The sequence below is a fragment of the Eubalaena glacialis genome, chromosome 9, assembly GCF_028564815.1.
Source record: "Eubalaena glacialis isolate mEubGla1 chromosome 9, mEubGla1.1.hap2.+ XY, whole genome shotgun sequence".
NCBI classification, from domain to species: Eukaryota; Metazoa; Chordata; class Mammalia; order Artiodactyla; family Balaenidae; genus Eubalaena; species Eubalaena glacialis.
In genome coordinates, this window is record NC_083724.1 from 40,044,771 (window position 1) to 40,058,881 (window position 14,111).

Consider the following 14,111-nt stretch of genomic DNA (forward strand, 5'->3'; position numbering starts at 1 on the left):
TCCAGGTTTACCTGTAGTTTAAGAGAGTATTCGTTTTTATCTTAAGTGATTCTACAGGCAAGAGGTCACAATCCATATGTGAAATTAGTTAGTATTGTATTATTTCTACCTAAACCATTCATTATCCTCTGCAAATGCATCTTAGTTGCTAGGTTTCCATATCTAGTTTTCTTTTCATAATTGTCCTTGGAGTGTGAACTTGAACTTAACTTTATTTTAGTCCAAAGAACTGAGTGTCTGAGTAAGCTGTCAAAACCAAGGAAATTCAGTGCACGGGGCTCTGTGCTTTTCGAGTTCATTTTTTTTCACCAGCCTAAATCTTACCCATTTTACATAAAGCACATTTGATCTGTACACATATCTGCCGGTTACTTGTGGGGAGGCCTGTCTCTAAAATGTGTCTCTTACATGTTGTGGAACAAACAGAATGAGAAGTTGGCCCCTTTTCAGCTCAGATAACCTCCAGTTTTTGCCCCCTTCCTTCCTTCCTTCTTTCTGAACATGGCAGTATTTTGATCATCTTCAATGTAAATATTGTTAAAAAATGGGATACTGAACTTTTAAATCACTCTGATACTTTCTTATGAGTGTGGGGGGACGATATGTAAACTTTTTCAGTTTGAAAAGTTTAGGCACCCCTCCACACACACGTTCTGTGTAGAACAGTAGCTATTTTTAAAATTCTCTTTGGGACAGAGCTTTGTTTACTTCATGTGTCAGGATGTATTGGGGGAATGGATAATGGTGAAAGGATGAGGTAGGTAGTTTTGAAATTCTTGTCCTGTAAGTTTTCTTTGGAAAATGTTGGGAGGAGAAAAGCGGGGAGAAAAAAATTAGATCTAGGGAATAAAATTACCTACTCCGAAAGTATGGACCTAAGTAAACTGATTGATGGAGGTGACCTTTCTATTTTGCTGTTTCAATGTCCCTGTAGATTGTCATCTTTTCTGCCATGTTCATTCAATAGAGTATCAAATTAAAACCCTAATCCTGGGCCAGAGAATAGAGATGGCAGAAGATGATGTTGGGAATGCCCACATGCATTAGTCTGCTGCATGTTTTAATCTATTGAATTTATTCTAGGTTTGAGACTTTATTTTTATTTCAACTTTATGTTATCAGTACTACTGTTCCACCTTAAGTCACGGTATATTTATTGAATGCTTACTATATGTAAGGTAATATAGGAAATATATCTGTCGTGAGGGATGTGTAGGGATATGTAGGTACATGTATCACAAGCCCTTTCTCAAAGAACCAAGGAAAAGCAACAAAAATACTAGAAGATACAAGGCTGCAGAAAGTTTTAGCAAGAGTTCTAGACAGTTGTGGAAGGGATACCATGGTGTATGCCTCTCTGAAATGCCAGTGGCAGGAAAGAGTAGAATTTGCACACTTAAGCTCGTAGAGGCGTTTTTCTATAACTCGGTGTGACTGTGTTTCTGAGTATGTCTAATAATCTGTGTGTAATTTTGGCTGGAAGATGTAATCAAGAACGTGATTGGGGAAGTGAGGGTGAGGTGGACGAAGGTTAATGAGTTGTACCCTTAACGAAGTACTAAATCGTTCTTGAATTTCAGGCAGCTGTGGATTGTTTTCAAGTCTAGTTAGTTTAGTTAGTAAGTCCGTGTTGAGTTAGCAATCTGAACTTTTAAGTCCAAATGTGGTAGATACATTGCATAAACCAATCTATAAAATAATATAAAATACATGGTTACTTAATGTGTTATTTGCATGTCTCCTTTTTCACACCAAATTTTTGTCAAGTCTTAACAATAATTTCAAAGAGTATTTCCAGAATAAGTATATATGCTGAGTTTCCTGTGTAATTATTACAGAAAACTCATGGTAATGATAATATAAAATGGAGAAACTACACTAATTTTTAATCTAAAAATTTAATTCAGTCTGTAGAGAGGAAGTAAATTGTTCACTGTCCATAGAAGTGGGATTTTGCTGCAGTTACATAAAATAAACTAGCTCTCTTCAAACTTTGTGTAAAATTAAATATGAGACTCAGTGGGTAATATGATGTGTACTATTAGCTCCTAAAATATTATAGTACTTATCTGTTTAATAAAGTGGTTTGAATTATGAAGTTGAATTTTACTTGGCAGATAAAGTCAATTCATTGCTCTGTACTGTTGTTTTGTTTGTTCACTCATTGAGGGGTTAAGAGCAGTGGCTATAGGGCAGCGATTTGCAAACCTTATGGTCTCAGAACTTTTTACCCTTAAAGTAACTGATGACCCCAGAGAACTTTTGTTTATGTGTGTCATATATTTTGAAAATTTTCTGGTTTAGAAATAAAACAGATTTTAAAATCACTTAAACAGATAAAGAGCTACTTGTGTTAACATAAATAACATTTTTAATGAAAAATAACTATTTTCCAAAATTAAAAATTGGAGTGGGAAGAGTGGTTTTGTTTTTTTTGCACATTTACAAATGTCTTTAATGCCTGGCCTAAAAGAGGGCAGTTGAATTCTCCTCAGCTTCTGCATTCTCTTTGTTGCCATACATTGTTTTGGTTTAAGTATTGGAAGAAATCTGCCCACAGAGAGACACCCTCAGGGTCCTTGGACCAAACTCTGAGAACGTCTGCCATAAAGAAGACCAGGGAGTTCTAAAAAATTCTAGGCTGGCATATAGTCTTATTTTTTTTTTCCTGCTCTTCTTTCTATGTTGAACAAACATATTTTTTATATCAAGTGCAAAAATCAGGGACTTATGTCAGAGGACATGTGAGTGTGTGTGGATTGTTATCTGTGAGTCTAAAACTGGTTCATAGATAGTTTATTTTTAGTGACAGATTATTCCATTTGCTGGTTTAAGGTTTTATGGTAGGAAAACAAATGAACCTTAGTGTAACCTGTTTAATGTAAAACCCAGGAAATAAAGGTGCTAAGAACAGAGAGAAAATACGGACACTATTTTTAAGTTTCTTGTTTCTGAAAGGGATGAATGATAAAGCTAGTAACTTTTGAGAGGTGTATTTTGCTGTTTGGCTGTTTTCTAATTTGCAAACCTTTTTTTTTTTTTTTTAACATAAGCCTATTTACCAGAGTGCTACTACTGAGCAAAAAAATGACCTAACAAAAGCCTTTATTTCTTCAGGAGTAATAAAAACTTTAGATATCCCAATTAATTTAAAGATGAATTGCACTAAATTTTGGCTGAAGGGAATGTCCTTTAAATACGTCTACTTGAAAGACCTGGAGTTAGAGAATTGACAAGGAGTTGTATGGCTTTTAAGAAAAATGATAGAATGGATGTTTAAATACTCATTCATTTAACATATTTATTGACCGCTTACTATGTGCCAGGCACTGGCTGAGGCACTGCGTATACTTGCTGCCATTTTGCAGTGATATCTTTTAATGTCAAAGTCAAATTATGTGTTGAACGAAAAGCACTGAAATAATCTAACTCGTGTGATCGTTATTTGGAACATTTGGAAGAGGGAGGAGACTTGAGGGGGCTGTGTGGGAGAGACTCAGAACAGGGACGATCTGTAGACTTAAGGCGGGTTCCTAGTGGACTTCAGAAGGTCCTGGGACCCCTCTAAAATTGTATGCAGAGTGGGTCAGTGCTCTTACATAATGCTGAGGAGCGATCATAACATTCATTAAATTCTCCAAAGGGGTTCCTGGCCCAGAAAAGTCTAAGCACTTTTCATCTACTTCAGAGTTCAGAATGGTGCGTCACCATCATTTTCTCAATAAGACACCAAGAGTAAGGAGGTTGGGTGTCTTTGGTCATATAGTTAATTAACAGAGGTGGAGATTTAGATCATGTCTTTCTGAGGGACCCTGTTGCCACTCCTATAACATTTCTAAAATTATGTTCACATTTAGAACTTATTTAAAAGTAGTTATGACAGCCATCACTTTATTTAATGTAAGGGGGTGTCTTTATCTTTTTCTTCTCTAGCTGTTGTACTTCACTAGTTTATTGGCAGAGGTAGGACCAGATCCTAGTTACGGACCACCCATCACTTCACATTTTTCTAAGACGACACTCAGCAATATAGAGAGCAAGGAGGAAATAAGGTGTGAGGCTTGCTTTGGGGAATACTTCACTCTTGGCCTGTTTCTGAAATTTTATTTTTTTGAATGTCACAGCGTCTCCCAGTGGCTCTTTAGGACCGCGGCACTGTGGGTGTGGGGGGAAAGGGGACAATGATAGAAAGAACATGGGTTTTGGACAAAGGCAGACCCCAGTGGAATTCTGGCTGCACAGGCAAGATTTCTCATCCTTCTATAAAGTGGTGATGGTGGCTGTCTGCAGGGTGAGGGTTTAGGGACCACAAATGGGAAGTCATCAGACATACCATAGCAAGCCTTTAGGAAAGTCCTCCCTGGCTCTACCTGCAGGGTAGCCAGACAACAGTAAATGCGTCGTTAGTCACTGTCAGTGTAGTTACCTGTGGTTTCCTTTTTTAAAAATGTGTGAGGCTGTTGTGGAGATGAGGGCTCACATGACCGGTGGCTATTCCTAGTGATTCTTAGTGTGTCGGCATCACAAAACCCATCCCAGCCTCTTAGGAACTTGATCAGTCTCATGATGCTCGAATTCATCAAAGGTAAACAGGGACCAGGAGGAGGTGTTTTCGCCTAAATGTTGTTGACCTGACTTATGTCAAGGAATCGCCTGGAGATAAAGGATAAAACTGAAATGAATCACCTGAAATCTCAATATTAAGGAGCAGTGGAAAACACTAAGTTTTCTTAAGTGGTTGCCTCAGTAGATTTTTCTTTTGGCAGAATTTAAAACCCTGTGCTTAAAAAAATAGATCTTCTGGGAAAACCAGCATCACTGCCACGAGAAGGGTGACCCCCTGAAGGAAGGAAAGCACTGGCAGCTTCTTGCTTGTCGGGGGTGGCGTGTTCCTGTGCCAGGTGGGGTGTCTGCCTGCTGTAGGGCCGGAGCTTGCCAGGCAGACGTCAGGACCTGTGCGTGACCAGAGAATGTTCAGGTCTTACCTCCTTGAGATCTCAGTGAGGATAGGGCATCTGTAAACAAACAGAAAGCAGGTAGAGGCTGTTTTCTCCCTCCACAAACTATTTTAGGCTTCATTTTGTGTTCTGTAATTAGAAACCTTAATGCCCACCCTTTGGAGCAGATTTTGTAAACTGTTATTTTCCTTTTGGCCTGATCATCATTTTCAGTATTCCCTCTAGGACCCAGTAAGTGATAAACTTTGTGTCTCGGTCTTTCTGATGAGGAGAGATGGGTTAAGTGCCGTCAGATATCCAGATACCACAGTCAAGTCCTGACCCAGTGCTTTCTAGTTTCAGGACCTTTTCTTGCAGTAGAAGCATCTCATCAGGGGCTGGAGAAGGAAGAGCACTTCGAAAACATGCTTCTAGAAAAGGTTTGAAATACAAATTTGATTTTTGCTGTGACCACGGTCCTGATTAGGGGAATGAAGCTGTTACGAGGTCATTTAAAGATTATTTTTAAACAGTTATACTTGTTGTGAGCTCCAAAGTTTTTATTGGTTTTATTTTGTTTTACCTGGAGAAAGAGGGTGGAAGGGCAAGCCATGGATGTGGAGAGTGATGCCGAAGGCGTTTTGTGGTGTAGTACTTCTTCCAGCCCAAATACTCACTGGGTGTGTATGTCTGTGGCTCCATTTTATCCTGAGCATCCTCCTGAGTCGCCCATCTGCGTCCGACAGTGCCAAGTTCTTAGATCGAGGTGCAAGAACACCCTGTTTTTTTGTTTTTTTCACATATTTTGCCTTTAAACAATATGAAAAATAGACATGTACCCTTTAGGCCTGCTTCACAGCCAGTCTTCCAAGATGTGATTTCCACATTTCCACATGTCTCCACTTGCTTCCACTCTTCACTGTTGACAAGTGGGGATCCATTAATTTTATAGGTTAAAAATGCATTTGTCACACAGAATACGTGAATGACCAACTGGACTGCGGCACGAAGTACCACACAGGGTGATGGCTTAATTGGTACCAGGTGTGGATGAGAAGGCACACAGATGTGATGGGGTGCGTCGTCACCTAATTGTTTTAATGTTCACGGAGAAGTTAATTGTCAGTGTAGAGTGTGCTAGCAAATTAGGTTCCCACTGCCTTACTGTAACTGAGGATAAATGAGGTGTCATGAGTTTCCAATCTGTACCTCTGACACAGACACTTTTCCTGTGAGGAGGACACCTTTCCCAAGGGGAATTAGCATGGCAGCTAAAGAAATCCATTGGAATAATGTGCATTATTTTCACATTAGGGAAACCTGTCTTGCTTTTGCTATCTCCATGAACGGATTTTCCTTTCACATTTGCTGCTGGTGGCTTCAAGGTTTAGACTTGGTCGGCAGAAGAATTGCTTTGAGGTCTCAGGATAGATGAAGGATACATGAATACTCTTATAAAGGGTTTTGGCCACACTGACAATGTAAACATGCTTTCTTTTATATATTCTGGAGTTTACCTTCCAAGATGCCTCTGTATACATGATCAACCATTCCTGTTAAATTGCCAAAGAAAAGTAAAATTCTTGGAACAAGACTTTAAAGACTATTTTTTATTCATATTAAAGCAGCTGAGTCTCTCTACCTTGGTCTTGAGGGGGTGAGTGTTCAGAGCATGAAATAGAAACATTATTGTCTAGAATGGTCAGAATAAAGATGGTACAGAGTCCAACTCTTGACATTTTCTTCTGATTCGACTGAATGCTTTTTGAAGTTCAAAAGACTCTTCTACTTACATGGTAAGTTCTTATATGAAGGTATGGTTCAACACTTGGGTGTTTGCATGTTTATTTTTACTTTAAGAGAATACACTGTCCACTTCTACCCACTGGGTTCACATGCCACCAACTCTCTAGTTAACATGCGCCCACTCAGCAGGGAACGGTTCTCGTGTGTGTTTTTATAAAACATGGTTCACCTATTTGGGAAATGGTGCTCTGGATCTGACCACTCAAGGAGTGCACACCAGTTGTAATATTGGAAGACCTCCTACTTTTTCTTTTCTCTTCTGAGCAGCTTTTATGCTGACTCTTGTACCTGTTCTTAACCATCACATCACTGTTAGTGCAGGCAGTGACCCTCAGGAAGCACAGGGTAACCACAGTGAACAATTCGCCTGTTGTCAGTGCAGTTGCCCACTGAGGTTTTAGGTTCTCAGATATTTTAGATTTTAGGAGGGATGGGTCCCTTCTTGTGGTTCATAACGTTTTCTCTGTTCTTACACCTCATCAAGTCATTTCATGTGTAGTCTCTATATATAGATAGAGAGAAAAGCATGCCGGTGGGGCTAACAGGTCTTTTAGACACTCTGTCTCTGAACATTTCAGAGGGAACTTGGTTTCTTCAGAGACTTGTCTGGTCTGCCTCTCCCTTTATCGTTTTACTTGGCTCTATTCCCGTCAATGTATGCAACTTGTTAGGTGCGGAAAAGCATCATGGTTTTCAAATTTTAGCTTGTTTTGAAAACATAATGGGTTTTTAGATCTTGATATGCTCAGATTTGTAATATCCCCCATGGGCTGTATGAAACTTCTACTTTGAGTTCTTGTAGAAGACATAAGGTAAATAAGATGATTTTGTTTGGTTCTTAAGAAAATTTTTAAACAAAGGAAAACTTATATACAGTCTGGAACTCCCAGTTCTCAGAACATTTGTAGAAGGAGTCTGCCCAATAATTACAGTATTTGAAGAAGTCTGGCAGATGATTAAATTTTACCAGCTGCAAGGTGAAATAAAACATCAAGTTTCTTGGCTAGAATTAGAGTATATCAGTCAGTGTGGTAACACTAATTCTCATGTTGATTAAAAAACTCTGGCAAATAAAAATTTGAAAGGGCAATTTTACTTGATGAATGCTGTTTGGTCGATACATATCTTTCAAGATATGGACTCTGGGAAGAGAAGGCTGCAGCAGCAAATAGGTCTGTGGAACCACTATTGTTGGTGGTCGATGTGACATGAAGCCAGTGCTGTGAGTACCTGAGCTGCTTTGTTGCTCTCTGCTGGGGTCTTTTTTAGTGTGCATCTTGGGTTGTAAATGGTAGGATTCATGAGTGGAAAGCCAGGAACTTGGGACTGTTTTCAGGTCATTTAAAAGTAGGCTGTAAAATGTTCTTTATTTTTTTTTTTAAATGTTCACAATTTTGTTATGGTGGGCATATAACCAAGTAAATCAAGGTGTGTCTGCAATTAGGAGGTGGGGGGAATCAGAGATAGCATGCAGTAGGCATTATTATGTCACATTAGAATATTAAGCTCAATAGGTTAAAGAGCCAATGTGACTTTTAAGTGAGAAGTATTTGGGGGTCAAGTATTTGGGTACAGGTATTTGATGTATATAAACCGAGTTTAAAAATCACTTCTTCTGGGAGCACAGGCAAGTTGACTTAATGGCTAGTGCTTCTTGACTTTAGGCAAATCGCCTCCCCCTCTGAACATCTTCTAGATAAATTGAGGAGGATGAAGAGGATGAATATGTGTTAAGGTTGCTTTGGCGTCTTGAGAAGTTTGGTCCTAATTATCTTCAGTGTTTAGAATGCATGACTTTTGCAGTAACTTAAAACGAAGCAACCTCAGTTTTATTCTTTTACAAACAGGCTCTTCTTAAATGTTGATTAAATATTAAATTTTAATGTTAAATGTGAGTCTGTCTTCTCCTCGTTCAAATCTAACAAATCAAGGTAAAACCCTAAATTTTGAAGGATCCAAAGGATATTCAGTCAGTACCCAGTATAATCTCTTCATTCTTAAAATATGTGTAAAGTGGCTCAGAACAACCATCAAGATGACTGTATTCCACTTCTGAGCCCTGAGGAACATAAGACAGTACGTGAGAACAAAACGCAGCATGAGGAAAGAAGACTTAATGGCATTAGGAGACGTCCAGTACTACCCATGTAGTCACTTTTTGGGTTTCTGGGGAGCAAGTGAGGTAACCATGAGGATTAGGGTCACCTAGGCAGTAGTTAAGCAAGACTGTTTTTGTTGCCAACAGCAAATGAAGTCCATTAGGCTGGAACTATTTGCTTAAGTCAAGAACAACAATGAGAGCAGTGTCAGGGCTGGAGGATGTCAGGGACAATTACACACAGCAAGCAAGTTTCATGGGAACAAGGGTAAAAGAAAGTGGTTCATCTTTGGTGGGGCTGCAGCGTGAGCCAGGCACCCACTGGCTCTGGACTGTGGCTCTCCCAGGCCTCTGCAGCCCATACTCTTCGCTGCCTTGTTTTGAATCAGTTTTACAGCATCAAAGGTATGAGACATTTCATTCTGTAACTTGTCTCAATCTTCCATCCGAATGGAGCCAATTTTCAGATAAGCAAGGGTGCTAATTACCAGCCCCATCTAAATTTAGAAGAACTTTCAGAGCTTTGCAAAACGCATTCAGATTATAGGCCTCACTTAAGCTGCTCAAACGGGAATTTAACTTCTGATATGGAGACGCAGAAGCCTCAAAGCTTGACAGGCTTACAGGTCTAGCCAGAGAAATGTTATTGTTTCTAGCAGAAATTGCATTGTTCCTAATAGGCGTGTCGTTTACTTTTGTGTTCACAGTACCACTTGACATTCAAAAAATCAGATCATTAAAAAGCTGTCTTTGGATGGCTGAGTGGTTTGGATGCCCAGTGCTGATTACAGCAGGAGGGCTACACAGGGGACCCTGGGGAAAGAGACTAGCTTTTAAATTGTGAGTGGACACCAACTCTATGCTACATGTTGCTGGGCAAGTGGGTAGGTGTCAAGTTGAGTATGATACAGCCTTGCCCTTAATGTATCTGGTCTGAGTCTGGAGGAGGAGACTTCGGGGCTGACATAATCTAGAACACAGACGGGTGTGTATGGACAGTTTTTCCACATGAACTCAAGCTTCTTCTCCCCTCCCCAGCATGTAAGCACTTTGCAGTTTTGTTAAGTCTCCTGCGACCTGTCAGGCTGTGGGTCTGGGTCAGAGGGGTTAGTTTTTAGCAGACATTTACCAATGTAATTAGTTCAGGGATCCAGCCAGCTCACCTTTCAGCCCCACACTGAGCTCAAGACATTATTCTGAGCTTCTCTATATTGAATTGCATTGGTCCCTCCCCCCTGCTTTTATGTAAGCCTCCTGGCATTTGTGGAGCTTGAACGGTCGTGAATGAAAGCTTAGTTGCTTCAGATGCAGCCTCTGAAGTGGGCAGAGAGGCTTCAGAATGCCTTCTGGTTCCCACTTTTGATGTCCTCCTGTGTGTGGTTGAGCTGAGAACGTTCCCATGGTGGGGTTCACGGTTTTCACGGGGGAGTTTTGAGAGCCAGCCACCTGGCTAATTTCCTTGGGCTAGTTAGGAACGAAGACCCATCCGTGGCCTCTAAAAATGGACCATTAAAGATTTGCTCATGGTACGTACTATTGCATTAGAGGTGCAAAATTAACTTAAAGGTTTCCCCAGGCCCCTTCTATTTTATATTGTGGCAGAGAAAGGTAACATTACTGTTTGTTGGCCCTGGACTCCCCGACTTAGTTCTTCAACATCTTTCAGAAATTGGGGTTATCTGGGCTTTGAGAAAGAAAGTTTTTGCACAGCCCATTCAGCATTGTTCAAGGCAGTAACACATCACTGAACAAATTGCCCCCTTGCGTATGCTAATCCCACACTTAAAAAGAACTCATTGTAACATGTTCTGATGCTTTAGCCCCGAGGGGAGATGGGAATTGAAGGGATGTCAGATCGTGTCATGTGACCCTCAAATATCTAAAATGCCTGTTTTCTTTGGGTCAACAGTTCATACTCAGCACATGTGAATGAAAGTATCCTGTGTGGTTTGTGGAAAAGATTAGTCCTTGTTCCTGCTTTTGTGTGTGGGAGCTGGCCTTGCTGTTGAAGATTCACTGGCTGGAATTCCTGCTTTAGGTCTTAAATTTCAGTGCTCTTGGCAAGGAACACCAAATCTTATTTTCAACAATAAATTAAAAGAACTCAAAAGAGTTCCTTCATTGTTACTGTGGAAAATGTGATTTGCCTTTTAGGAAACCATGCTGTTAATCCCACCCGTTCTCTTTGTGTCTTTTTAGAGAGGCACACATTGACTCTTACAGTCCCAGAATATGTCTAATAGAGTGATCTCAGGTTTTGCTCATAGGCCATTCTTATTCCTGACCAGGGAGTCTCAGTGGGAAAGAATAAAAACACATCCACATATAAACAGCAGGCTCCCATTTCTCTAACAGCAAACAGAACAGAAGAACATTTTAAGTGAGCAGGGCCTGAAGGGTCCACCAGGCTTTGGATGGCTTGAGTGCATAGTCAGGGTCTCCCTTTTAAGTGCTTAAATCTCTATAAATGTTTGCCATCAAAGTCTTCAGATGAGACGAATTAAATGGAACGAAAGGCCATGTAGGCATCACCTTTCTAAACCAGCTATCACATCCAGGTGGGGTTTTCATGTGTACAGCGAGACCTGGGAAGAAATCTTTGATTAATTTTTTTTGTCTTGCAGAGTAACTCCCTCTTGGTCCCAGACAGTCTAAGAGGCACAGATAAACGCAGAAATGGACCCGAGTTTTCCAATGACATCAAAAAAAGAAAGGTGGACGATAAGGACTCCAGCCACTATGTAAGTAAATAAAGGACTTGAAATAATATTGGTTTGCTTCCTTGCTCAGCTTCTAAGTGAGTATACAAAGGATTCTAAGATCTTAGTGACAATTTCACATCCCTTAAAATAATAGTATCAAGAGGATAGATTCTTACATTGTAGGATATTATTTCCATCTTGAGTTGTAAATTATGCATCTGCCAGGCTCAGTATTAAATTTTAGGCTTTCTGCCGTAGTTGCTCATGAGAGGGAATACAGAAATGTAGGGCTGGCTTCATGGTGTGCAGCCTGTGCAGCTGCACTGGCCCTGGTCTTGCAGGGGCCCTGCCTCACCGTTGGTTTCATGCTCTGCTCTCCACCTTCTTCAAATTCTCAAATTTGAGGCTAGGGCCTGCATTTTCATTTTGTCCTAGACCTTGCAAATTTGGTAGCCTGTCCTGCTAAAATAACGAGGGCAAGAATTCGGTGTCACCAGCTACCTTTCTGGATGCCATTCTGGTAATACATCCAGGCTCGTATTAGGTCTTAAGGCAGAGTTCGTCCTCTTCCACAGCGAGCAGTGTAGTGATAAAAGTCCATGGTAAAAAAACCCAGAAGAACCATTGGGGGTATGTCGTTCAAACCCTACAGATGAGATCACACGACTGGATGTGAGGACTCTTGACTTAGATCTAGCTAAAACCACATTCACGAGGAGAGCAAACCAAGCCAAATGGCCATTGGTTCTGGTCTCGGGGTCATAAACATTGCAGCTGACAGATGCCTTGTTTCCTTGTGTGTCCCCGAGTGTCTGTTTCAGGATGTACACATTCTCAGGAACAGTGTGAGAATTCAAATTAGGCCACTCCCCGCTGCCCCTGGAGGAAGAAATGTCTACCTCTGGCTGGCTGCTGTGCAGGCTGTGCGGAGGTTTCCACGCGAGACCTCTGTCTCCTGCTGGCTGGCGCAAGCCAATGGCTAACTGTGGGTAACGTTTCTTGGGCAACATCTCAAGTTAGCGTCAGGTACTGTGTGCTTCTACGTGGCTCGTTTCATTTCACTCTCAAAACAACCCTGTGAGTTTTGTACCATCCCTCCATTTCATGGATAAGGGAAGTGAAGCACAGAGCTTTTAGGTGATTTGCCCAAGGTCGGAATTAGCGGCACAGCCTGGAGACAGTCTGACTCCAGGATCCATGCTCTTCATCACCATGTTAGGATTCCCAAAGCGAGAGCCTAGGATTGGATATTTTGCCAGAGGTCCTCAAATTGGTCCATACTTTGTACCATAATAACATCCCAAGATCCCAAGTTGTTGATCTCCCCACCACAGCCGTAGCCTTTTTAGCACATATTTGCCCCTTAACTTTTGCCCAGAGCCAGTATCCCACACAAGTACTTTTATATATGGCATCAACTGTTAATAAGCTAGTCAAGAAAGTCCACGACATACAGAAATTTGCAAATTTGCCAATGATAGAATTCCGAGTTGCTCTGTAGGTAAGTTATTTAGTAGTGAGGGATCTAGAATCCATAGCTCTGCATGACTTTTTTGTAACCTGTTTGTACTAGGTATGTCTAGTTGTGTAGGTAGTTGAGGGTGATGTATTGAGATGATGTTGGAGAACCTGGGGCAAAGGACTCAGACCTTAGATGTTTGATGACAGGTGTATACTGTACTGTGAAGGTTTATATTTGCAGAAGGGTCCAGTACAAAGCTAAGATTTAAATTTCAGACTACTTAAGGACTCACTGCACAGTTCTATTATAATAAATTAGTTATTTGCTACCTTTTGCCAGTTTGGTCTGTACATTACATTAACTATTTTTATACTGTTTTTTTTTTCCTAAAGGGAATCCCCTTTGGCTTATATTTAGTCACCACCACTCTGGGTTTCTTTCTTTCTTTCTTTTTTATCAGTGTTTTTTTTTTGTTTGTTTTTGTTTTGTTTTGTTTTTTGGCCACACCGTGTGGCATGCGGGATCTTAGTTCCCCAACCAGGGATCAAATCCATGCCCCCTGCAGTGGAAGTGTGGAGTCCTAACCACTGGACCACCAGGGAATTCACGCACCCTGGGTTTCTTAACACCCGACAACGTTTGTGCTTTTCTGTGGGCTTTACTAAGAGAAAATAAATTTTCTTTAGTATTAATTTTTTCTTTCATTGCATGAAAATATTTTTTTCAATAACCTGTTATTTTTAATTACCCAGGCTTCCTCATTGGTTGTAATTTTTTGTTATTGCTAGTGAATTGCATGGTGCCTTTATAACGATGACTAAAAGTATATCTAGTAACACATTATTGAAGAAAGTAAATTGGGTCTCCCACACTTAATGCTTTAGGTATGGCTAGATAAAACATTTAAGACATGAATTTAGAGTTGAGGGTACCTTTCTAGCTGGACTTGGGGGCCACAAAAAGCTAATGGGTGACACCTGCACTTGTACTAGTATGTCTCAAACATTATTTGTGTATTCTTATTTGACAGTGACATCAGTAAAAGAATTGTGTAGATCATAAACCAGGGGCCTGCTCCTTTTTGAGAATAGGACCCATTGCGATAA

At 40.5% G+C, this 14,111-nt stretch overlaps 1 protein-coding gene across 4 annotated transcripts in view; it reads left to right on the forward strand.

Moving 5' to 3' along the window:
* LOC133097893 (transducin-like enhancer protein 1) overlaps positions 1 to 14,111 on the forward strand; it is an 87,230-nt gene that overhangs the window by 45,096 nt on the left and 28,023 nt on the right. For all 4 annotated transcript variants that reach the window (XM_061200312.1, XM_061200313.1, XM_061200314.1 and 1 more), the window contains one exon: positions 11,466 to 11,582. In XM_061200312.1, coding sequence (XP_061056295.1) covers positions 11,466 to 11,582 — 117 coding nt within the window. The remainder of the gene's footprint in view (positions 1 to 11,465; positions 11,583 to 14,111) is intronic.